This window comes from Anser cygnoides, chromosome 3 (genome assembly GCF_040182565.1).
Source record: "Anser cygnoides isolate HZ-2024a breed goose chromosome 3, Taihu_goose_T2T_genome, whole genome shotgun sequence".
Taxonomy (NCBI): domain Eukaryota; kingdom Metazoa; phylum Chordata; class Aves; order Anseriformes; family Anatidae; genus Anser; species Anser cygnoides.
Genome location: NC_089875.1, coordinates 12,808,895 through 12,834,468, shown reverse-complemented (window position 1 = coordinate 12,834,468; position 25,574 = coordinate 12,808,895). Strand labels below are relative to the sequence as shown.

At 41.0% G+C, this 25,574-nt stretch overlaps 1 protein-coding gene across 18 annotated transcripts in view; it reads left to right on the top strand.

Moving 5' to 3' along the window:
* EHBP1 (EH domain binding protein 1) overlaps positions 1–25,574 on the top strand; it is a 213,389-nt gene that overhangs the window by 118,471 nt on the left and 69,344 nt on the right. For all 18 annotated transcript variants that reach the window (XM_066993468.1, XM_066993466.1, XM_066993473.1 and 15 more), the window contains 4 exons: positions 14,993–15,171; positions 15,814–15,862; positions 21,838–22,752; positions 24,682–24,825. In XM_066993468.1, the coding sequence (XP_066849569.1) occupies positions 14,993–15,171; positions 15,814–15,862; positions 21,838–22,752; positions 24,682–24,825 (1,287 nt within the window). The remainder of the gene's footprint in view (positions 1–14,992; positions 15,172–15,813; positions 15,863–21,837; positions 22,753–24,681; positions 24,826–25,574) is intronic.

The window sequence follows — 25,574 nt, the reverse complement described above, 5'->3', positions numbered from 1 at the left end:
AATAACAATTTGTCAGTGACTATTAAACAGCTGGCCTTTTGTACGTGTTCATGAAAATTAGTGCCTCATCCACTGAAAGGCACTGGGAAGCTGAAGTCCTTTAGCCCATCCTGAATCAAGTTCCTGGCCAGTGAAATCTCTCATCCAACTTTCCATGAGTATGGAAAGAGCAGTTTCTGGTTCCTTAATTGTCTTTTGTAGCTTTAAAGGGCAATAAACAAGTCAGAGTACAGTCTCTGTATTTTCAGTGGGCCAGCCAAAATCTCTGTTCTCCCTCACTTCATCAGCGCCTCTGAGACAAAGATGTCACTGCTCTTCTTCAGGCTTTTGCAAGGGTGGTGTTTCCTGGCTTGCTTCAGTATAAATAGATCTTTGAAATCCAACTCAGACAATCGTGCTTTAAAGGTATACTAAAATTTTACACCATCTGAAATATTTATAAATAGAAATAGACCAGTATTGCCATATATTTTTTTCAGTTACCTGCCTTTTTTTTTTTTTTTTTTACTTCTGGAGTTTAATGAAAGTCATTTTTTTACTTAGAAAACAGATAGAATGTGTTTCTCTTGTTTCAAGTGATCTTAGTCATTTTTACACACAAACACACACATACGGAGTATCTGTATGTATATTTTCTTAGTATATACATTTAGGTCTATGCCATTCGGTGGTAGAGGTAGGTAGTTTATCGTGATTTTCATTGACAGCAGGAACTCAGTAACATAATATGACTTTATCCTTTGGTTTGAGACTCTGGAGTGTAGACCAAAACCCAGTCCATAAGCTTGAGTATACAACTGTAGCATACCAATTTTTTTTTTGATGATTCTTATAACTGTGACCACAGACTTTCTACATTGTAGTTCAAATGCTAATGGAATATTAACATATATTTTTAAAAATGTTTTGATTTTTCAATGCATTTAACTGTTTTTATTTTTTTCCTAGCAACAACACTAGACTTAAAAAAAAAGAAAAGGCCTACTAAAGTTAGGCTTTATTTTAGTGAGCTATCTCTCTATATTTATGTAATTTAAATGTAGAGCCAGAACGTGACATAGATATGAGTAACGGCAAATAACCAGAAAATAATTCCAAGGAGAGCTTCCAAGTTTCTGGACTTTTTTTCCATTTCTGGTCTCCTTGGACATGCAGTTGATCTGTTTACAAACACTTTTTATCAATCACAAACGCAATCTGTCTTTTTCACAAGTATTTAAAGAGTCTGTGAACCCACAACAAATGGGACTAGCAATTTGTTCGGGACATGAAATGATTTGCATCAGTGCACTTCAGTCCTTCAAGAAAGAATGTTTTTATTTTTATTTTTACTTCTATTTTTATTTTGAGGAACCAAGTAGTGTGAGTAGTCCACAAACAAATGAAACGTATTCCTTGAACTTTTGCGTGCTGGGTATTTTGTTGTGCACAGATGACATGGGCTTTGGTCTGCGTCACCTCTTGTCTCACTTTCACCACGTCTTGAGACAGTTGCTTCACCAATATTTCATGCCTAGTACAGTGGAGAAGAGTAGAGAAAGACAGACCAACCAGAGTATACATTTTGGAGCTGTACTATTAACAATTTCATCTCATTGAACTCCTGCACTTTGTCCCTGCTGCTTCTGGCAGGAGCGATGAGCTCCGCGTGGAGCCTCAGCCAGGTGAATCCTGCTGGACAAAACATGTCTGCTGGGGAGCTCTTTGAAAAATACAGTAGCTTTTTTAAGTTTGGCCATGACTGAAACCAAACAAAAAAAAATTGTTTGGATTAGACTCTGGAAGAAAGTCTCTTTTGACCTCTTCTCCTAGTTACATTGGTTACAATCGTATTGTTCGTGTCTGATTCAGGGCATGAGGGAGATCTCCGGAGTGTCCCATAGGATGCGGGCAGGGGTAGCATCCCCTACGGCAGCGGGCAGCTTCGAAGTGTCAGAAGCTGGGAGTTCTCCACCTAACCTCGTCCCCTGGGAGTCCAGTGCCCTCCCCTTCTACCCTGCAGGACTTACAGGAGGCATTGCAGAGCTCAGAATAGAGCACAGCTGTGAAACAGGAGCAGCACTTGTGCTGCCAAGGTTTTATAAAGAGGAGATCGTAAAAATCATTGCAAAAGGACTTTGCAAAAAGTATTTACATACGCTAGAAGACTTTGTGAACATGACTTGTTGAGAAACTGGACTGTGACTGAAAGTAGCATGCACACTGTGTACATATCAACTCCTTGTTCTCCCAGTAGCGCTTCTGTTTGAGTAGTCTGTAAATTTTATTGTAACTGTAGGCAAAACTGCTCTTTGAACTCTTCCCCTGCAGAGTTTTAAAGGCAAGGTGGATGTTAGTCAAGTGATGTCAGGCTGCTTGTTTCCTAGTCATGTCTTGGGTCATGCTCCTGCTGCAAACTGTTGCCTAGCAATCTGCAAACCCCACATTTTGAGATGATGAATCCTACAGATTCAGTAAGATACAGTAAGTAGCATTTAAAAGTTCATCTAACTTGCGAGCAATACCCAATATTCGAAGGAACTTTGTAGCATCCACTGGAAGCTTATTTAGAGTGGAAACAAAGTGGAAAATATGTTTGCTTCTGTACATTTGCAGAAGTTCAGGCATTACAGGTAACTGGCCGTGTCACCAGAGCTCTCCTGTATGTGTGCTTTTGCTTCCCTTGATTCTCCCCATTTCAGCGATTGTCATAATCATTTAATCTCTCATTATGCAATCTGAATGTTGCTACACATTTATTAGCAAACTTACTGTCAGACTAGTGGTAATGCTCTAATTTACACTTCCCAAAGCATGGAAATTTCTGTGTAAGGCTCCCTTCTTTTCCCTCCTCCCCTTATCCCGGGGTGCTCGTGCAGCGCAAAGCATTGCAGGAGGCTGAGATGCGTGAATGATAAGTGCTGTGTGCATTGCAACACCTGGACGTGATCAGACTTGCTGAGGATGATGTACAGGGCTCGAGCCTGAGTTTTCTGCATTTGTGCTGGCGTTTGGCTGAAGCCTTTCCCCGTGTAGCTCCTCAGGGTTGTCTGATTAATCTTGTTGCCTCCCCCAACCCAAGGGACAGCTGTCGGTACCTTCCCCAAAGCCCCTTCTGACAGCACTGGTGCTCCTGGTTGAAAGACTGCAGTCTTCTGGGGCACTCTTTCCATCTAGGTGTTTCCTGGTGCTGTATGCAGATGAGCGTTTGGGATCACTAACAGCTCATACCAGAAGCACGTTAAGCATTGCATCATCCCAGGACCAATTTGAGAGCCTTTCTTTCATGAGCGCTTAATTTTATTTAACTTAACCACATAAATTAAGTCCAAAGGATAACTTAAAATGGAGCTCTTCCTTCCATTCATAAGCTGTCAGTTCAAAGGCATAACATCTCTTAAGGACCTTAATCCAATGGATATTAATGTATTAGGAACCCAGTGATGTCGTCTGTCTTGTCGCTGTAGAGTTGGTGATAGTTAAATAATGGATTCGTGATTTGAAGAGTGTTGAGAGATCAGTGAATCACGAATCCACCTCTCCGGTACTGCCCTATTCCTTGCCATAGAAATACCAATTCCAAGCAGTCGGGAGTCCCTGTAGAGTTGTCTGTTCAAGAAAACTGAGCTGTCTGTCATCTGCATACAATACTCACTGAGTGTTACGCTCGTTATGTAGCTAGTGGTACATGTTAAAAACCCTTTTGAGTTCCTTGTGTTGCCATATCATAGCAGCACTTCTCCCTCACCTGATAGGGATGGCTTCTCTATTTATCACCTGCAGAATGTGTTTCTTGAAGTCACAATAAGCTTGTCAAAGCTTTCAATAATATATTTAGAGTGTAATATTTTGGCAAAACATATATTTTTTTATTTGTCTGACAATTTAGTTCTTATTTCAGGGAATTCGAATCAGAAAAAAATAGCTGCTGAACAAACTCTGTGCTTCTGAACATTAGGTGATTTTTTACAATGTCAAAGTAGTATATTGCATTAAGGAAAAACCCCTCTCTCTGCAGACAATATACTGATACATATTTCATTCAGAATTTTATGAGGTAGATCCTGGGGATCGCCGAGGAGTTTTACATGTGTAAAAACGAAGCGCAGAAGAGCCGACTGCTGCGTGTTGCTGTAACACCCCTAGAACATGGCTAACGCCCAATTACTGCGTGCTTAGACTTGGATGGTAATTACAATTGAGCTGTAAAATATTTTGACAGTTTCCAACTGTTGTGTGGTTGTTAGCCAGACATCATATGGGAATGAAGCACGGTGATTTGAGTCTTTCTATATACAGATCTGCTTAAATACAGACTTCAAAATAAACAAGTAGCGTAAAGTGTTAATCAACAGCAGTATTTAATTATTAGCAGCTTTTGTTGACTTCTGCGGGAGAGAATTCCTGTTTTCTGAAGATTTTGATTTCTCAAATGAGACTTGCCATACATTTCTGCTTCAGCTTTTCATTTACAAGCTTTTACTTGTTGAGTGCTAAAAGCATAACCACACCAAATTTAATTTGTAGCATGAAAATGATGTGTGTATTTTTCAAGAGGATAGATTTGCCAGTGTGCAAGCTAGAAAAGCTTGTGTTAATTATGTATTATAAAACAAAAAGGATATTTTCTTTTAGCATGCATTTTTCCTTTTAGCTGTACAAGTCCTAGCAATTAGCAAACTTGGAGAGTGTAAGGATTCCTGGAAAAATATAGGTTAAGCCAAGCTGCACTCGAATCATTGCTACTTTTACATGTATTTTTATTTTGAGATGAAACTCATAAAGCAAAAATATTCAAAGTGCATGCAAATTAAGCTCCAGATTGTGCCGGTCTTGTTATGTTCATTAAGCCATTGAATCCTTGAGCAGTGGCTGTTATTCTGTAGGGGCTATTCACAGCACAAGGTGCTATTCAGTGAGGTAAAGATGGCTATCTGCCTGCACGCTGCTGAAACGATGCTTGTTCCACTGGGCAGCTAAACCAAGAACGCTCACGTCTGCCATTCCTTCGTTTTTCACCTGCGTTATTTCATAATATTTTTTGGTTTTGTACGCTTTTTTAGGAAAGGGGAGAAGGAAGCATCCTGGTTATGGTGTGGAATTTTTCACCTGCTATCGTCCTGATTTCTGTGCGGAGGGGAAGCTGAAGCGCCAGGCTGTGATATCTCTGCTGTGACTGAGAGCTGAGTCTGGCCAGTTTGGTTACCAGCATGATTACTCTGATTTTACTATTTGCCCAAATACGCGATTTTACCAAACTGTGATTGGGTGGTTACTGACTGACTGGTGTCCTGGGTTTGAACTGAACTGTGATTCTTGCATGAAATAGACTTGCAAATGTATCCTAGGTTTTAAAGTGTTTGTGTGAGTCGCTGCATTTGGAGCAGAGCCTTGTGTTAGGGACTGTTGAACTTCACGTGCTCAATTAAATCTAACTGAGACACTCAGAGAAGGTAGGTCTGAAATGCATCGTCAAAGATCACTTGGTCCTTTTGCTTGCCCAGCAGCAAGTTGAGCTGTGCAAAAGGGAAGATTTGTTCAACCTGTTGTTAAAGACCTCCAGTAACGAAGCATCCACGGCTTTCCAAGGCAGTCTGTGCCAGTGCTTCATTACATTGTTTTATAGACTGCTCCTCTTAACGTCTGACCTGTTGCAATTAAAGCCTGTAAATTGTTTTTGGTAATCACTGACGTGGAGGGCAAAGGGTTTTGTTTCTTCTTCAGACTCTTACACGCTTGCAGACTTACCGTGTTCCTTTCCTGTATCATTTTTTCTTTACCATAAATGACCTAAATTTGCTCCAGCTTTCTTCAGGGGCTGTTCTTTTCTGATTTTTCTTTGGGCTCACCTCCCTTGCACTGTGTTGCACATAACTGGATGTAAACTTTCAGCTGCAGCTTTATTGCTGCTGCGTGGAGTGGGAGAGGCAGTACCCGCATGTCTTGTGAGCTTTATTCCTGTCTGTACATCTCAGTGTGGTGTTTGTCTTTTTCACAACAGCCTGATGTTGTTGACTTATGTTCAGCTTGAATACACTGTTTCCCCCACATCCTTTTGTCAAGAACTGTTACCTAACCTGTTCTTCCTCATCCTGCATTTATGTAAATGATTGCTCCTTCCTATGTTGCACTTGTACATATTGAATTTCATCTTGTTTTCTTCAGACTTTTTCTCCTTTGTATATGCTCAGCATTCTCCTAGTGCATTTGCTGTCCGTCCCAGCTTCATGTCTGGTGTATCATCCACCTTCCTAAATCAAACTTCGAGTGCTGAGCCCAAGAAACACACTTGCAGAATCCCTTTTAATGCATAATTCCAAAAATAATTTAAAACTAATATTGGTTGTAGTTTTCCCGTCTGTTTTGCACCTATGCTGTGCAATTCTCATTAATGCCTCATTTTCCGTGCTTCCTCACGAGAACGTCTCGAGTGACAGTACGAAGAAGGCACCTACAGTCACCGTGTGTCACCTGCTGCTGCTCCCCTCCCTTGCCTGCTTCCCTGTGACAGACGGAAACTGGACAGGTTGTCGTGATTTGGTGCTGACAAATTGATGTTTGTTCCTTGTCTCCTCTTTAACTTTCACACGCTAACAAACAACTTAATTATTTGTTCCACCTTTTGCTCATTAGTTTGTTTGCATTCCTCCAATTCTCTCTCTCTCTTTCTTTTTTTTTTTTAAATTCTTTTAAAGGCTGGAAGGGAATGTAGTTATTTTCCTATTCATATAGTTTCTCACCCATCTTCTTCAGGCTTTCAAATTGATTATTAATTTCAGATGCTGTTTCAGATTGGCTGTTCCAGTACCCTGAGATTACATTAAACATGTATAACTGATCTGAAGGCTTCTGGCTTATCGAAACTGTTTCCACACCTGGCAGAAATCTGACCTTTTTGTGGCTGCTATTAGTAATGCTAGTCTCCAACTTGCATCTGACTTGTAGAATAAAGACTGCTGGAGAAAAAAGAAAGGTGTCGAGCATTTCAGATGGCTCTGTGTCATCTGCGTGTAGCTCCTTACCCCTGAGTGGTGAAGCAACATTTTAATTAATCTCTATCTTGTTACTGTTCCCATAGGTAGGCTGCTGATGCGGGGGTTTAGCAAGGCTAAAACTGACCTGTTTCTATTAAACTCCTATTCATTTATAGCAACCCTAAGGAGCTTTCTTGAGAAGAGCCATCTTTATACCTATCTAAGTTCCTGGACTCCGGCACCTCCTGCGAGCTTGTGGAGGATGCTTATTTTATTCCCACCCTCAGCTAAGAAGCGTTGCCTAGAATTCAGAGGCACCACATCAGGTGTCTGTGTCAGCAAAACCAAACTCAAGAATACCAAGTGCTCCAAGCCCCTCCAAAGGCAGGTTGTTTTCCTTTGTTAGAGAATACCTGTGCAAATCTGGCACGTGTTGTGTTCTCAAGTATTTGAAACAAAGATTTCTCATCGGCAAAAATTGATGCTTCCCTAAGTCTGCCCGTGACTGTGCATGAATACAAATGATGCAGTAGATTTACAAAATAGGTTTCTCTAAAGTTCTGTGGAGCAATGCCACCGTAATGATGGCTGCCTGGAAGAACGACGTCTGTTGAAGTGTTCAGAGGAGTGGGAGAATGACTTGCATTTGTGTAATGGCTCGTGTTAAAAGACAAAGCAGCAGAAATTCCTGCAAAAGCAGCAAGAGTTCACTGTTTTGGGGAAGAATTGGCAGCGGCTGTCATTTTTATTTTGCCTTGTGCTTGCTTGTTTTTAGTTTGCCTTGTGCTTTCTTTCAGAAGAGATTCTTGTGACCTTTCCTGACAAGCTCTAACACTTCCATTGTTTGCTGCAGGCCTTTGAAATGTGGCAGGATAGCCTTGGGCCCAGGGAGGTGCATTTTGCTAGTTCAGTTCCCATTTAACAAAGTTAAAAGCTTTGAAAATTGCTATTCCTCATCTGTGGTTTGAGTTGCTTAACTCTGGCGAGCTGCCCGAAACCCTGCACCTTCCCGTGGTGGCTGAGTGCCAGGGACTGTGAACCGGCAGCATCCTGGTAGCCCAGCTGGACTTTCAGCACAGATTACCCACAAGCCGAGGCCCCAGCCCATGTGCCACTGGGGCAACCGGAGAAAGGAAGGTGGCCACAAGGAAATTGCTCCTCTCCTCAGAGCAGGAAAACGAGGCCCCGTCCCTGCGTGCAAGCTCTTCGTGCTGTTACGTTACTAATGTGTGTAGTCATCAGAGAAGGAGCTCAGTGTTCAGCTTAGTGGTATGAATTATACACCTTTTCCTCTTTTTTTTTTTAATTGAAGACATTTCGTTCAGGACAAAGATTATGTGACCTCAGGGAAGAGCAGCTAGACAGGCCTCAGCTGATCCTTTGTAATGCTTCAATCTGAGGAGGAGCTTGCTGTGATTTTTTTTTTCTTTGCTCGGCTGTGCTGACCATCAGGTGAAATGACTTGCCCATAAGTAACCAAATCCATTACACTGTCTCAGATTAGTTTCTCCTTTACCAGCTAATTAACATAATCTTCTTCTTGCCATCAGCTAATAAATTTGGGGCTTCTCGACCCGGTGAGTTAGCTGCCCTCCATTCTTCTGCAGTGCTGCTGTTCTCTGTGAGGAGCGTTCACAGGGGGAGGTGGTTGTGGGTAGTTACTCAGGTTGAAGCAAACAGTCTGCTTGTTCCTAATTAATTCCCAGGAACAGACAGGCTCTGGGTCCTGTTGCCCAAATGAGGAAGCTGTCCGGTAGGTGTTGTGTTGTGGTTTGTGGTTCTGAAGGTTTAGAGTTCAGTTCCTGAATACTTACCTTTTTTTTTTTTTATCCTTTTAATCACCAACAATGGAAACTGAAAACCCTGATGTTAAAGATTATGCTAAGAAAAAGTTACTTCATTACTAGACAAGGCAAAAGCTGAAAGAAGGCTACCAGATAATTACAAAAATTACAAAATTCAGTACTTAGGCTACCTTAAATCCAGCAATTCAAAGCTCTGTTACTGTAATCTCTCCCATTTTTGTGCACTATATGCCTGTAAGTTGCCTATATGAAGGAGGACGGTCGCTTCATTTTGCAGGAGGAAAGCCACGAAGAGCCTGGACAGAGCTCGTGACGCAGAACTGGTGTGTGATGCTATGCAAGCTACCTGGACCGGTGTTTGAGCTGCCAGTAACATGTCCCTGTCCCTGGGGTGTCTGGGTCTTAAACTTTATCTTAACTTGTCTGATTCTGGAAGCTGGTTTTGTGTTTTTGTTTTTTTTTTTTTCTGAGCATTCTCACCTGCCTCAGGATCAGGAGGAGGAGCGGTTGCTTTGCTGGGGTGCTGGGAATGCGTACACTGGATTCGTGTAGGGTAGCATCTTTGAGTTCTTATGATAGCTAATTCTCCTTATTGGCTGAGCCAAGTTATTTTATTTCAGGCTGTTTCCCTATTTGTAAAATACCAATCATGAGTCTGTATTGTGTCAATAAATTCATTTACTCTTTGTGGAGTGCCCTAACGTTAAGTTGGAGTCCTGTGTTTGATGCAGGGCTTGCATTGCACTCCCTAATTGAAGCTGGATGCCACGCACTGTAAGTTAAGAGCAAGAAGATACAGTGAGCATCAACTTTTGACCTTGAATAGCGAGATAGATAGGGACTGCGTGAGAAGAAGCTGGTAGTGATGATTAGAATAAAAAATGCCATCATAACATTTGTCTGGGGGTAGGACAAACAAAAGTTGTGTTGATCAAACTAACTCAAGCATGAGGGACTTGCTAAACATTGCAGGCTGGGACCAGAAGTGACAGCATGTTGAAGGACAACTATTATGTCTATGATTCAGCCATGTACAGCACAAACTGTGCGAGTTTAGGTGAGAAACAGGAAGGAAGAATGGCAAACAGGAGGGATCTGTGACTGCATGGCAGAGGGAATACAGTGCTGGGGTCCTGGGCTGAGTGTGCTTCATGATGGTGTGCGGTATCTTCATGGGTTCTTCCGTGGGTCCCAAGTGCTCAGGTAAACACGACATCCTGCAGCTTAGGACATGGGACCATGCTGCCCATCCACCTCCAGCTGAAACAGACGGAAAGCACTAAAACCAAGTAACACCGCCCCCTGCCCCTCAAATTACTTGGAGAGGCAAATGAAGGGAGATGAGACTTTGCAGGAAGTTGTTCCATTCCCTAGCACATCGCTGCTCTGCACAGTGCTGTGAGCAAGCACCTGTTGCAAATCAGCATAATTCAGAATGCTACAGAAGAGGAGAAGAGGACACACAGGCAGCTTTGATTGCTTTCTTTCCCTTCCCAGACGGTGCAGATCCGCCGTTCTTATTGTCTACAAAACTACGTTTGTTCCATATCCTGGCATATTAAATAGCAGGTACTTTTTGCTGCTTTCCTTTTCTTTTCCCAGGTACAGTTAGGAAAAGCTCTTTCCAAGCCTCATGGTTCCCAAAATACGTAACAGACCAGGGGAAACCCATAGGGTGAACTGATTTCACCTGCAGGACAGACAGCAAACTTGAGACATGTCCCAAGGATTTCACTTTCCTCTTTACCTGGCAAAACTTGCCAGGTTCAAACCTCAGAGCATCATGTCGGATTGGGCAGACGTCTGAACGTGCAGGTTGGGATTGAACACGGAGTGACTTGGTTGTGCCAAAATTAAGCCTGTAAAATGTTAGGTAATTAAAAGCTTTTAAGATAAAATTTTATATTTTGCTGCATATCCACAGCAGCTGCGGGCACAATCAGAAGAATGGTCATGGCAAAGTTTTGGGTTAGGGTTGTCAGGTACGTTTCTGGGAAACGTATCTTTTCTAATACTTGCAGTGCACCTTCCTCAGCAGAAGAAAAAAGCAATGCCACTTGTGTTTTGTTGTGGCACTGAACCCATCGTAATGACCTATGACTTAAAAAGCAAATAACTAGCCTAAATAAAGAATATCTCAGTATTGCTGGGTTGTGAGGATGTTTTTCCATCTTTGGAATAAACGAGAAAGTTTTATTCTGTCTCGCAGACTGGGTTTCCGCGTTCTATTTCTGTTCTGTTATCAGTCAAAAATCAGCTTTTGACTTAAGCCTGGCCTGTTCCACGGACTAGAATAAACAAAATTGAGAGCACGTTGGACTCTCCCAGACCTTGCCAAAGGCATAAACTCGTATTAAGTGAGCCAGCTTCAGCTTTAGAATACTCCCAGGCTAGGCGATTCCTGTGGAAATGAAATCCTGGGGTACGATCCTGATGATATAAAATGGTCTATTTGACTGAAGTGTGTTGAAGTGAGTTGTGTCCACTGCACTTTGTGGCGTTTTTCAGGCCGAGTCTCAGTTCAGACAAGTTTCCTAAACCTTTTCTGCATCCAGCTGTGTGCTGCACGCTTTGTCTCACCTAGTCGTGTGTTACGTTCATTTACCTTATCTTGTGTTTTAATGGTTTCACAATTTTCAGTGAGCTAGATGGCACTGCAGCTGTGATACGAGTAAGGGAAAATCCCTTTTGTTTTGCTCAGTCAAATAAGGCAGAGACTGTTGCCTGTACTTGTTTCTTGAGGAACATAACTTGTTTGTTGATTGTTTGCAGGTCTTCCCTACTCTGCTTTCAGCCCTATCTCGATCTTAGCTTCCTCTCCTCCTGCACTTAATTACCTTTCCTAGCTTCTTCTCTCAACCCCTTTCCTCTTTAGGGAGCTGTGTTCATTAATATAAAACTCAAACCACACGAGTCTTCCACCCAGATTCCCACAGCTACTACATACTTTTTTTTCCTTGCTCCACTCCAGGACTCCTCTGAGCATCTTTCTCTTCCAGGCTCCGGTGCTGCCCCTTGCTCTCTTCAAGCTCCTCCATGCCGTGCTACCTGTCACCGAGCTCTGGAGAGCTGCTGAAGTCAAGCCCCTGATATCTTCACCCTGGCTGCTCCCCATGTCTCTTACGAGGGCTTGGTTTGTAGCCCCGTGTTCCCACCGCCAGTTGTTCTCCTGTGCTAACCAGCAGCGCACCTGGCAGCAGCAAACCAATTATTTAAATGTTTGGAAACATAGAGGCGCAGCCTGATATTTAAAGCTCTGGTCCTCTTGTTAATGTGCAATAATGGTCTGGTGGGATAATCTCCCAAGGGGAAAAATGCATACGATATAAAACATATTAATTAAGCTACCAGGACATGTAAAAGAGGAATGAAGTAAAGAGACTTCGGTGCTTCTGTTGACTGTGAAACAAGGATGCCATGAAGCTCGTGCTGACTCCAGCTGGTAAATCCACCCACACGATGCTGCATCTGGGGCTGAGCTAGCGAGCAAGGGACCGGCTCTGGTACCTCTGCATTCACCATGCAGTTAATCCTAAACCAGATAAAACTTGGTGGCGTTAGAGGCAGTAACCTGCTTATCAGCGAGGGGATCTGGCAGTCTGTTGTGGATAGCTGATGCTTTTTTAGTGGCATTTCCAAATGAGTTCTCAGGGGCTTGGGCTTTTGAACTTAAAACAACAAGTTGTGGCTGCTTGATGTTTAGAACAATTGCATAGTCAGCTCTTTAATGAATGATGGAAGGAAAAGCTAACTCATTTTTCATGTCATTTGATCAGTTCTTGCCATTCTTATAGAGCTAATATAAGTTAGAAAAAGCTGCTTGGTGGTATTTGGGTTTATTCTCAACCTGGGACTAATATGTGTTACCTCCAGGTATCAAAAGGCAATATTTTCCATAATGATATTTCAAACAAAACAAAACTAAAAAACCCCTTTTGTTAACCCTTCTGAAGCAATGTCACGTGCTCGTGCACAGTTTTGCCCTGATTAAAATATCTCCAGCGTGTCTTGGGTTGAATGCTTTTATCATAGATTAAATAACAAAGGCTTTCACTCAGGTGGTGAATAAGAGCATAACATTATCATAATATTACCTTCACCTTTATCTAGAAAACTTGGCGTGCAAAATCTGGAGAGAAAGCGGTATATAATTTCTGCTTTATCTGCTAGAGAAGGGAAAACTAAATTGCATTATGCATGTGCTGAAATCTTGCGTATTCTGCATGAAGTACTTTGAGAAAATCTAAAGGGAAGTACCACTTTGGGAAAAAAACTGCAACTTTAAACTTTTAAGGGATTGTAGTCTGAATTTAATAAATGGACAGTTTGTAAATAAAATGGTAAATTCAGCTAAATGTATTGATTTAACAATTTTGGATATCCTTTGCTAAAACCTGGTTTTAAAATCAGTACCTTTTCAGTTCGTTAGATGTGTAATTAAGGCATTAGAAAGGTAAGGTTGCCTAAGGCCATTTCAAAGTTAACTAAAAAGTATTTAAATGGTGACTGGAACATTTAAGATTTCTGTGAAGAGCTTCAACAACAAGTATTAAGACTTTATAGCTGACATTGATTAGATTTGGTGAGTAGCGCAGTAGTGCTGGTTTGACAGAAGTGGCTCTGTACTTACAAAATTGTTAAAATATCAGTTTTCCATAGCTTGACAGCACTATTTTAAGTATTTTCTCCCGGATGTATTACCTATATGTATATAGGTACCAGGAAGATTTTAAATACTGTTGTAAATTAAATTTGGGGTGGGTTACTTTTTTTTTTTTTTTTGGCTTAAGTTTGTAAGGAGAAAAAGAACCTGATCTTTGTTGCATCACTTTGAATCTGGAGTAACTGTCTGGAGGCTTCTAAATGATATTTGTTATTCTGATTAAAATCTGATGCATGGAGAACAGAAGGCTTATCGTGTATTGCTGCTTCTTCCCTATTTTGTATATCCCTGTTAAGATGTTAATTCAGTGTAGTTAGAGATATTTGTCTCATCATTAAAGGATTTGTTCACACCGATTTGAGTCGTTGACAGGATTAAGAAAAAAAAAAACCTACACTTTCCGAAGGAGGTACTATATGCATATGTTCCGCTATTTAAAAATCTCTTCAAAGTATACATTTTGCACTTTCTAAATGAGTTGGCAGTGCGTCCATCTGATGGTAGGTGTGTTTATCAAACAGCTTTTTAGGGCTGACTGTCAAGACAAATGAAAAACGACTTTCCTGATTCTGTAAATGCTCTCCCCCAGCAGCAGTGAAACCATAAATCAGTTTGTCGCTGGCAGCTAATTGCTTAGCACTGCCATACTTTAGTCAAGTGGGGGCATCGTTGGTCTTTCACAAATAGGTAATATGGCCAAAAGGATTTACTTGTTAAACTTAAGTGGCTGTGATATAATAAATTACTTGCTCTATTTTTATCTTAATTTGGGGACTCTCTGTGTATAAGGTGCATAAGTAGCATGTTTGTGTATATATGCTTTTAATTAGATTCCGTTGAAAAAACGAGTGGGCTCTTTTTTCTTTTTTTTTTTCTCCTCTAATTCAGACTTTGGATTTGTGTCAGTCAAATAATTCTATTTAATTACATCTCAGAAGTTTTGAGAGTGACTATTTTTGTAGTGAAATGAGGGCGTGTTTCTTGAAAACCTCAGCTGCAATTACTGGGTTCTCTCCCGAGCTCTGTGGTAAACGCCAAATGCCTGCAATAGCATTATTTTTTGCATTGTATTCCCTTGCAATTCTTTTCCTGTGCTACCAAGGCTGTTCCTGAAAGTGACAAAATACCTTTTTGGGGAATGGTCGGCAGTAGGCGATGATACTTGGTAGAAACCACCGCTTCTGTGAGCGAAGGGGTTTTGTGGGGATGCCTTTACGTGACGGCGTTTTGGGAAAGCTTTCCAAGGGTGTGTATCGCAGGCTGTGCGGGAGTAGGTTTTAAGGATTTAAGCGTTTCAGCACGGTGTTGCCACTGGTACAATCCTTGGCCTGTTCTCCTGTGTCGATCTGGAATCCCGTATATCTGCATCCTTCGGAGACGAGCGCCAAGGGCGACAACTGGGGATAATAACTTGCAATTTGTGTCTTTTGCAAGTTACGGTCATTGTAAACTGACAGCTGTGAAGGACCTAACCTCACATCAAAGGATACAGATCATCCAGTTAGGTCAATTAATGTTAATTCTCATCTTCCATTAAATTCTTTTATCTTCTTCTCTTTTTTCTTTTGCAGCCAAGCCCAATACCAAGTCCCATTTTGGGGAGAAAGCCAAACGCTAGTCAGTCCCTGCTCGTGTGGTGCAAAGAAGTTACAAAAAACTATAGGGGAGTGAAAATCACCAATTTTACAACATCGTGGAGAAACGGACTGTCGTTTTGTGCAATACTACATCACTTTAGACCAGATCTAATGTAAGTTGTATACTTTCTGCCTGCATAGCCTGACTCTCATAGAAATACGCAATGTATAAGTTTCCATAAAAGTCGAATCCGTGTTCATTTCAGGTACTGAACTGTTTTGCCCTTTTCTTTTAAACAAAAAATCCTTCTTTCTAAGAAAACAGATTTACGAATGCTCAAACTTTATGACCTCTTTGCTCTCCTCTGTTGCCTAAACAATTGTTTCTCCCCTCGATGTGATTTGTTTTTTCTTCTCCCTAATCTTATACAAAGAACTGACTTCAAGATGATTATGAAAATTGTGCTAGTGTTGAAATGAGATGAGAGAAATAAGCCTGTAGCTCTTTGTACTCTGACAAGGACGGATTACCCCATGGTAAATTTGGTTGTCAAGGCCAGCCTCCAGTCCCTGCCTTAACTTCGTTTTTAGATGGAAAGCTCTAGGCAATGAAACATGTCATTGGGGCTTGTTTGTTTATTTATTTATTTATTCCTTTAATTTTCCACGCTATTAGTTTTGTTGATTGAATTGCTGTGAAATTGCTAGTTACTGTATGATATTATTGCATGTCAAATTTTTAGATTCGGTTTGTTTTTAAAACTGCTGCTTTTATCAAATACTGTACATACCCACTGTGCCATTTTCCCCCTCAGTGACTACAAGTCCCTGAATCCTCAAGATATTAAAGAGAACAACAAAAAGGTAAGAACTGCCAGGAAAAAAAAAAAGAAAGAAAGAAAAAAAAAAGACGTAGCTTCAATTTTGGCTTCGCTGCAGGTTTTTATTAATTTTGGGAAAGTGAGGTTGTTTTGTAAGGTCATAACTGCAGCTCACAGAAGGTATTCAGCCTCCTGTGGCTCAAATCGGATGCATTATTGACTCCAGTTTGTCATGGTCTTTAACATTCACAACAAGTGCAATGCTGGCATTAGAGTTTAATATTTCTATGGCCTACATTAACTGGGAAAGCAGATAGAAGGGCTGGGCGGCGTTTTTTGAGCAATTCTCTTATTTTCCGATCAGCCACATAATTAAAAAAAAAAAGAAATATAACAGTGCTCGGGTTGTCGTGCATGAGACTCCTCTTGCTGTTGCTTTGGTAAGGGCTCCGTGCATTGGTCATGCTCAGCATTGCCTTTATGGTGATTTTTATATTTTTAAGGAAGAAATTTTACACTGTTTTGATACTGCACAGCCAAGAGAAGTGTTGGGTGTGGAACCTGTGCTTTCAAGCAGCACGGAAAGTTTAAGATAAAAGCGTTGAGACAATACCCAGCAAATAAACCAAAGTATTTGCAGAGCAGTTAATAGCATTTTGCTGGGCAGCTGTTTGAAACCGCTTCTGATGTTGTGAGGCCAAGATGTGAAAAGTTTCTCTGAAAGAAGCAGCGACTCGTTTGGGGAATCACCATAAGATTTTTTATTTCTGCTTGCTGTTTTAGACACGTTACAGGCTTCGGGATTTTCACATGCCAGGGTTTGACCATGTTTAGAAATTATCATTTTCATGCAAGTCGCTGCTAATAAAATTGTTTCTGAGGATTGTGAATTGTTTCAAGGAGCTTACTTCTCGACACTCTGATTTTATTTTTATAGCACTTTACAAATATGGAATTGAATTGGGAGGAAGGTATAATAGATTTTGAATGACTTAATTAAGTTCAACACTATATAGGAAATATAACTAAAGAATATTGCATTGCAAGTATGTGGATTTTCTGAAAGTGCTTTATTAAAATTCATTTGTGTTTAGGGTAATTATATTTTAATGTGTCTGAACACTTACCCGTTATCAAGGAAGTTACTTGTCATTAAAATAGGGCTTAAGTGTTATAGATAATTAAGTATCTCTGAACTGCTCTTATCTAATGAGTGATTTGGCCAATGATATCTTTTTCATAATAATACAGGGGCTTCTGATGACCTAAGTGGATTATCCGTGACATCACTGTGTTTTCTGTGACCATGTGTTTTTGTACTTCAAGTTTCGTTGGTTATATGGGCTAATTAAGCCGGATTATAAAAAAAAAAAAAAAAAGAAAGAATAGATTGTTAATTAAAAATGTTAGTGGCACAATCAGTCATCTTTTCTTTATGAAACCGTGATGGCAAACGGTGAACTTTTTAGCCCGTCTCTCTAACAGGATCCAGTTCCCAGCACTGAAGAAGTACTGATTGTTGTTCTGCTGCACTTTTTTTCTTTCATCACTTTGCAGCCCTCTGCCTGACAGCTACATTGAGTATCTCAGTTGCTTCCTGCAGATTTATTTCCTGGTCTCACACAGTTCTGCCTGATAACCCTGCGTGCCCTTGGTTGGAGTGAATGCGGCGCCGCCAACAATGGCTCCCTCTAAATTCCATGCAGATATGTAACACGGGTGACAACGATTCCTCCTAGTCAATTAAAATAACATCTGTGGGTGAATAGGACAATTTTCTTTGTCTGAAGCATCTCTCTTTCCCCCCACTCCCAGGAAGGGAGGTAAAAGGGGGCTGTGACCATAGATGCAAGGTTAACCCGTAAGAGTATAGCTTTTAAAAGTGTATGACATTGGTTGTATTAAAAAAACAAACAAACAAAAAAAGAAATCTTAAGAGACAACTATTTCAGTGCAATTCCTGTGTATAATTACACATTGAAACACACAGTTGCAAAAAGCCTATCGTTGGGGTTTCTTTACAAAGCACACCAGTGGTTTGCCAGGTTGGTGCTGCCACCAGTGCTGAATCAAAAAGGGCATTTACCTGTGACATCTGATCCTGACCAATATGTCAGTGCGTGACAGAATTGGGAAATGCTTGGAATACTGCCTGTGGTGCTCCTGCTGATGGATCGCAATTGATGTCTGTCAATCAGCTTGTCAGGAAATTTGTTTTAAAAAAAAAACAATAAAGAAAAAGCCTTCATCAGGAGACAGGTAAATAGGTTTGGTGTCCTGAGTATATACCCGTATGTATGTATTATAATTTCTGCAGTATGTCTATATCTCATAAAAATAATTTAAAAAAAGAGATCTCCAGATGACATTTTCATCAGTCAGAATTCAAGTATATTTTTGTGCTCATTGCATATTCAGATTACTGTCAGGAACAAAAGAGAAACCGGGATTATCTCTGAGAAAATGAAAAACATTACCGTACAGGGATTCGCTCTCAGCTGGTCCAAAGAGTTGTGGTTCTACTTAAAATCTCTTATGTACCTGACTATACCCATATAACCTTCCCAATAACATGAATCATTTTTTTAATGTTTATTTTTTGCTACGTCCATTTGATTCTTAGTAAGTCCTAATGACTAGTGCATTAAAATTTCAGCATAGTGGCAGTGTGGTCCCTTCTTGGGCAGGAATTTTTCATACTGCTAATAATCTGTCCTGCACTTAAAACGCGAGCTGCTGAACTACACTTGGCTGAAATCTGAAGGGGCTGAAAGCATGAGGAGTGGAAGGGCACAGCAGCCTGCTTCTAGTAATGAACTTCTGGTCTTAATTACTTTATTGGTTAGAGAAGCTTGTTTCGTTTGAAGGATTATTGTTTGGAAATGGTAATGTATCTTCTGGATATTTGATGGGCACTTTCAATTTTTGTGATGCTTCTGATGATGTTTTTCCAGTTTTTTGACCATTTCTGTGCAATTTCTCGATACGTTTGAACTGGAGCTATCGTCTTGACAAAATGTTTGGAAAGGAATGAATCCTTTTAGAATATATATATAAACAGAAGAATTTAGAGTCATAGGGGTAGCGTTGAGTTAAAAATGGAAGCACCTCCTTACCTTTAAGCTGGCACCTGTATTCTTCTAACAGGTGTTAATGCTCACATCCATGATTTGATTCCACAAAGTCAGAAGCACACGTTTAATGGTATATGTAGGAATTGACCTCAGTAGGATCAGGCAGGAGCCTGGCTAAACATGCGTGTGAACATTTGCAAAATCAAGGCTTAGTTATGCCTCCGTTTAACAAAATGAAATTTGACTTGGAAAACACTTTATCATGCTCTGTTGGTACCATGCTACAAACTAGTTACAAACCAGTTGGAAGCACTGGGCACTTATAAATACACTGGAAAGTCAAGAAGCTCCCAGCTTTCCTAACAATGAAGGAGAACCTGTCGCACGCTGCCGTGTGGACACGTACAGAGCATATGATGGCTATTTATAGCACTAATGACTGTAAAACATTTGCATGCCAATCTAGATAGCTAGTGCACTTCAAAAGCAGATGAACGAGAATGTGTGTTGTCCAGAATGGCAGGAGGAGGGGATGGGAAACAAGTACCTGTCATTGCTGTGGTTGCTGTTTAACCCCAAGCGTTGCCAGAAGAACGGAGCAGGCAAAATCAAAATCAAAAGTGGTTTTGCAGCTGCATCAGGGATATCCGTCGCTGTAAATTAAATCCTTCTGCCGCAGTGTTACCCATCCTGAGCATGTTTCTTAACAGTTCTGAAACACTGTCCCCACCTTCATTTTGCAGACCCTGGGAGATATTCCTGGGATTTAGTTTTATTAGCATATAAATAAGAAATTAAGAGTATAAAAGAGTTCGGGTCAAGTCACGTCTATGGGCTTTGGCTGCTGCAGACTGCTAAGCCCAACCTTAGGTCCTTCCATTCCTGAAATGGTAACTCCCACTGTTTGCAGCGTGGGCTAACAGGTTATTTATGGCACCCACTCAGCACTGACCCACTTAATCAGCTGAACAACAACATCCCGGTGTTGCGTTTCGTCCACGCTCTGCTTTCACAGCCAGCCTGGTGGTGGGGACCCCCTACCAGTGCCGTGGGCTGCCCACCCAAAGCCCCGTGCTGCCCCCTGCAGCTGTCCTGTCTCTGTGTGCCTCCATCTCTCGGCTCTCCGTCTGCCCAGTGCCATCGGCTCCTCCCGCTCTGGGTCTCAAGACCAGGTAGATGGCAGCTGGCCCTTAACCCATCCACCATCTTTCTATTTCCTCCTGTCCCTCATCTTCCCGTTCGTCTGCTCTGCCTGGAGCTCTGTATCGGTAAATGCAGCGTCCGTGTCTTCCCCTGTTGCTCCTGTGTCTAAGCATTTATAAATGGCACGACCATCTCATAATGAGCCTTCCCAAGAAATGATGTTCCGCCAAAGACCAGCCATGATTTTAGGCCGCGTCATTTTGCGCAGGGAGAGCCAGCAGGGCTTACAATTAAATTGCTCGGATAATTTGTATGCGTAGCTAAAGTCTGAATCGTTTGTTATAGAGATCTAAAAATTACTTCTCCAAAAATGCTCTGACAAATTTGACCCAAGCATACTGGACCCATGTTCTAGCTCAGTGTTGAACGTTTGCTAGCGTGAAAGGTAATGCCTGGAAAACCAAGAGGATATCAAATGGAAGTTACTTTCCCTTTTCTTTCTTTTCTCCTCCCTTCTAAAACTAACTAAACAAAGGAAATCGTATAAAACTGGGGTAGAGTTGTAGTCAGTGGTGTGCATTATTGTTTCCTTGTAAAAGGTTAAGTTCTCTTCCCTAAATTTAGTGTCTATTTTTGTTGGAAATGCTGCCGGGACAGCTGTTAGCATGTTCGAAGCCTTCGGAAGAGGCTGGACAGGAGATGCAGAGCTGCCAGGGGAGAGAAGCCCGAGCATGGTGACTGAGCAAGTCTGCGCTAATAGGAGGCCTTTTTAAAGGCTTCCTTGAAACACAATATTGTCTTCCAGGGTTAATCCGGGATAGTAATAATTAATTGTAAATTGAGAAACGGCTTTTAATTCTTCAAAACTAGAAAAACCTGATGCACCAAGCCCACTCACTTAAAGGGCAAGCAGAAATAATGAGATGTGGCCTCACAAGCCAGGAGGCTTTCACACTGTTCAGCTTCTAGAAATGGAAGTAAAGTATGAATGAAATTCCCCTTTTCTTTTTCTTTCTAATAAATTTAGTGTCAACAATTTTTTAAAATGCATTTGTTTGCTGAATTAATGTGATTTATGTCTTGTATCACACCATCTGTGGCTATCTGCACACACACAGTTTTTCATCAACACAAATCACTGCAATTACATGACCAGTAGAAGGGAAAAGGTTGATCACCAGTGATAAAACCCAAGATGGATTAGTGTCGTGTTTCTTCTATCTTTGTTCCTTATCTTAAAAAGCCGTTCTCGGTTGCTTTTTTCTTGTTCCAACTCTTACACCTTTTTTATTATTTGCTTGTTTCCTGCTACTTGAGTGAGAACCATGGAAGGTAGCAGTAGGCTTTCTTAATGCAAACACAAGGGGGTTTAAGTTGCAGTTCCTGAACATCTTTTTGCTTTATGAGAGTGGCATTACTTTGAGTAACAAAAGATTTTATTACGGTATGGGGTGATGCTAGAAATATTTGGAACAATGCTCTTTGAGTGTCTTTGCTGGTCATATTCTCTTGATTTGCATTACTGTGAAGATACCTTGGGAGATATCTAGAATCTGTCAGGACAAATCGGTGAGTTCAGGTTGGACTGTGCAACAAAAAATGGTTAGCTACTGTACTGTACTGTACCACTGTAATGAAGTCAAAAGAATAAGAAGAATAGAGCCAAGCCTATACTGTTCCTGTAATATTGGATATGTTTGTGTTTGCTTATTTTGACTGAAGCTTCTACTTGTGTTTCTTGAAATATTATGATACATAAGAAAATGCTGTATTGTAATCTTTCTTTTGTCTGTTTTTAAAGGCATATGATGGGTTTGCCAGTTTAGGAATATCACGGTTGCTGGAGCCTTCTGACATGGTTTTGTTAGCGATACCTGACAAACTGACTGTTATGACCTATCTCTATCAAATACGGGCGCATTTCTGCGGCCAAGAATTAAATGTGGTTCAAATTGAGGAGAACAGTAGTAAAAGCACATACAAAGTGGGGAACTATGAAACGGACACAAACAGTTCTGTTGACCAGGAAAAATTCTACGCAGAGCTGAATGACCTGAAACGGGAGCCCGAGCTGCATCCGCCGGATGGTGGTCTGGCAGACTTTGCTTCTCAGGACGACTCCGTGTTTGTCAATGACAGCGGTGTCGGCGAGTCCGAGAGCGAGCATCAGACTCCTGATGACCATTTAAGCCCAAGCACAGCTTCCCCTTCTTCTCGCAGGACTCGAAGCGACACGGACCCCCAAAAATCCCAGCAGAGCTCTGGAAGGACTTCTGCCTCTGAAGAAGTTGGGAAGTGTAGCAGTACAGACACAACACAAGCGCAGCCTGTGTCGGGAAAGAAGAAGTTGCTGAAAGCTGACACGTTAGACTTGAGTGACTTGGCACATGTCAGCGATCAAAAGGAAGACACGTCTCCCACCGTTGTTGGTGAAGATAACGACAAGAAAAGACACCAGAGTTCAGACAGTACCGTTGGTTTCTCAGAGCAGGAAAAGCTGGGGCATATGGGATCCACAGAGAGCACAAGACTAGATCCTGGTTCACCTGTCGCAAAGCCAAGTTTATCACCTACTTCTAACCTTGGGTGCTTTTATAATAAGGATGCAGATCTTGCAAAGAAAACGTGTGCTTCTCCAAGGCAAGCAGAATCTGAATCTGACAACGATGCCAGAACAGCTTTAAATCATGCAGATCCAGCTGCAAAAACAGCCCAGGTAAGAAATATAAACTTTCTGTGTGCCTATGAGTCACCATGCAGATTCTGTTCAAGTTCTCTCTCCACGCTTGTATTTTACAGCATATCTTCAGGATAGAGGGCAAGGCAGGTTGTGTGCTTTTATTGTTGGGCAATAAATATTTTGACCAGTATGTGATGCTGAAAAAGTGTCATTACATAAAAATGCATTTATAGGAATTTTCCTCCTGTTAACCTTTCCGATCTTCTCTACTTGAAGGAAGAAATGTATTCCCAACCAGTCTGAAGAAGATGGCTTCAAGGCTTTTGCCACTGAGTATGGCAACACCTTTCTTCCAAATAATGTGTACTGTAGCAAAACCTGAAAGACATACAGATTCATTGAGCCATATTCAAAAAATGTCAACTTTTCAATGCCTTGAAATATACCAAACATATTTCCAAATCTTATCTGAGAAACCGCACAGCCTTGTGAACGTAGCCTACGATGGTGAGGTAGAAACTCCAGAATATTAAATGATGCTGTTCTTTTAGTGGCCTCGAGCATGTTTCTTAACCACAATATCATTTTCCTTTCTATAAAGATAGAAAGTATAAGCCCACCTACCTTGCAGATTTATTGAGAGGATGAAAGTTGAGTATTATATAAATACTGAGCATTATCAGTAAATAATATCACCACAAAAATATGTTAGGAATGTTATTAGTCCTGTTTACAAAAATCCCAAGCCAGGCTTATAATTTTACCCCTGTGAAGAACATTCGTTAGTTTTGGCTTCACTTGGCTTTGCGCCATTAGTTGTGATAAGAGAAGAATACAGCCCGTATTACAGATTGCTTCAAACCTTTTTACATTTTTTCTCAAGTAAGTACCACGAGGATTCATTTTATTGCAAGAGAAGCAGCCCATGGATAGGTGATAGCCAAATATTAGTTCTAAAGCCAGGTAATTTCTTTCCTTTAATTCGTGAAGACTCATGACTTTTTTTGTCTTCATCCTTGTGTACTAGATGAGAAAGGAACAGTTTGGCCCCCAGAGTAATGCAGCAGGGAGGGAAAGTATGTCTTCCTTATGGAGACTTGCATTTGCAATGTTGTAGGACAAGATGGCTTTAAAGACTTTTGTCTGTCTGTTATTAATCTTCTGTGCATTTGCACATGGTCATAAAATCCCAGACGTGGGTCTCAATCTTAACCGTGAACACGCAGTCGTTGATGAGTCTCAGCTGTTTCCATTTCCACGTAGTCGTTGGAGGAGCACAACCTGCAGCATCGCTTCCAGCTCATCCGAAGACCTAGAGATGTATTTTCCTAGAGTCTTCACGGCTGATCCTGACTAAGAAGTCAGCACTGGGGAGTTTATATGTATGGGAGCTCATTTCGCAGAAGTCCCCCTTCTGTTATTTCTGCTCTGCGGTATAATCAGTCGCGTGTATGAAGAATGGACTTTTTAGTGGATGTTCACATATATGAAGGAGAAGCAGATATTTTTGCAGGTTGTCTTACCTTGTACCCAGCCTCTTTGTGTTCAATTTTAAGTTATAAATGAGCGATACCCATATAAGTAGCCAACAAAGCATTTTATTTGCATACATATTAAAGTAAATAAGTAAACACATGGTATATTTAACATAGTTAGCTTCCATGAAGCCAATTATTTTTTTTCCACAGTTGCAGTTTAAAGGCATTAAATGTTGATAGAAATTAAGTTTTAAGGGGAGGGAAATCTATTTGCATTATAAAGGCCTATGAGTATTTTTTTTTTTTTAATTTTACATTTTGATCATCTTTACTTTTCATTTCTGTAGAATGCTGTCACCTCATGAAGCTGTAGTCCGTGTGACTCCTGACCTTTATTATATAGGAAGGCTCCTGGCTATTAGCTGCTGTGTAAACGTTAAATACCCTGAGGCTGCCTTGCTGTTAATTATATTTCTTTATTTTTAAGCAACGAATGTTGTCAAGACAGGAAGAACTTAAAGAACGAGCAAGAGTTCTGCTTGAGCAAGCAAGAAGAGATGCAGCTTTAAAGGCAGGGAACAAGCAGCTAACGAATACGATCATCCCAGCCCGCAATAAGCAGCTGAATGATGTAAGAAATATTGGCCAATATGGCAGTTTTTACACAGTTAACATTTACCATACGTGCTTATGTTTTTGTGGTGTTTTTACGTGCGCATCCATATGTTTTGAAAACGGTTCTGCAAGTAGTCTTGGCAGAATATTTCTTTTCCACGCTCAGTGCCCCAGTGCTGTGATGTGTTGTGTACCCTTAGTTCACTTGAAAAGCGTGTTTCTCCTGCTGCTACGGCCAACAGACAGATGCCTTAGACTTCACTGGAAGCAGAGGTCTGGGAGCACCTTCTTTGATTGGCACTGCAGTTTCTAATGGGATGAAAAACAAAAGTTACTTGTTAAATGATAGTGGAGTAATTTATGCTATTTTTGATTACTTCTCTTTTTTCAGTTAATGTAAATGCATTCCCCAAGCCTGTGATGTCAACTACTTGCTGCTTCATAAGTGGTAGTGCAGTGAATGAGGCTGCTTGTGACAGTCTTGTAAAAGAGTTGATGGAACAATTCCTTTTTATCACGAAAGTTGATTATGCTGGGGAGATGGGAAAGTGGAGCCGGGGAATGAGCTCCAATGTTGAAGCAGCTACGGTTGCACCTCCAGTGGCCTCAGTGGTGACCTGGAAGGATGCGTACTCTCTGGAGATGAAAGCTAATTAATTTTTATGCAAACCTTTGCAATGAGGGTTTTGTGATTCAAACTATTGTGCATTAGAGACGGTACTGGCAACTAAGAATGTAAATGTAACTGAAAAATAACGATACAGA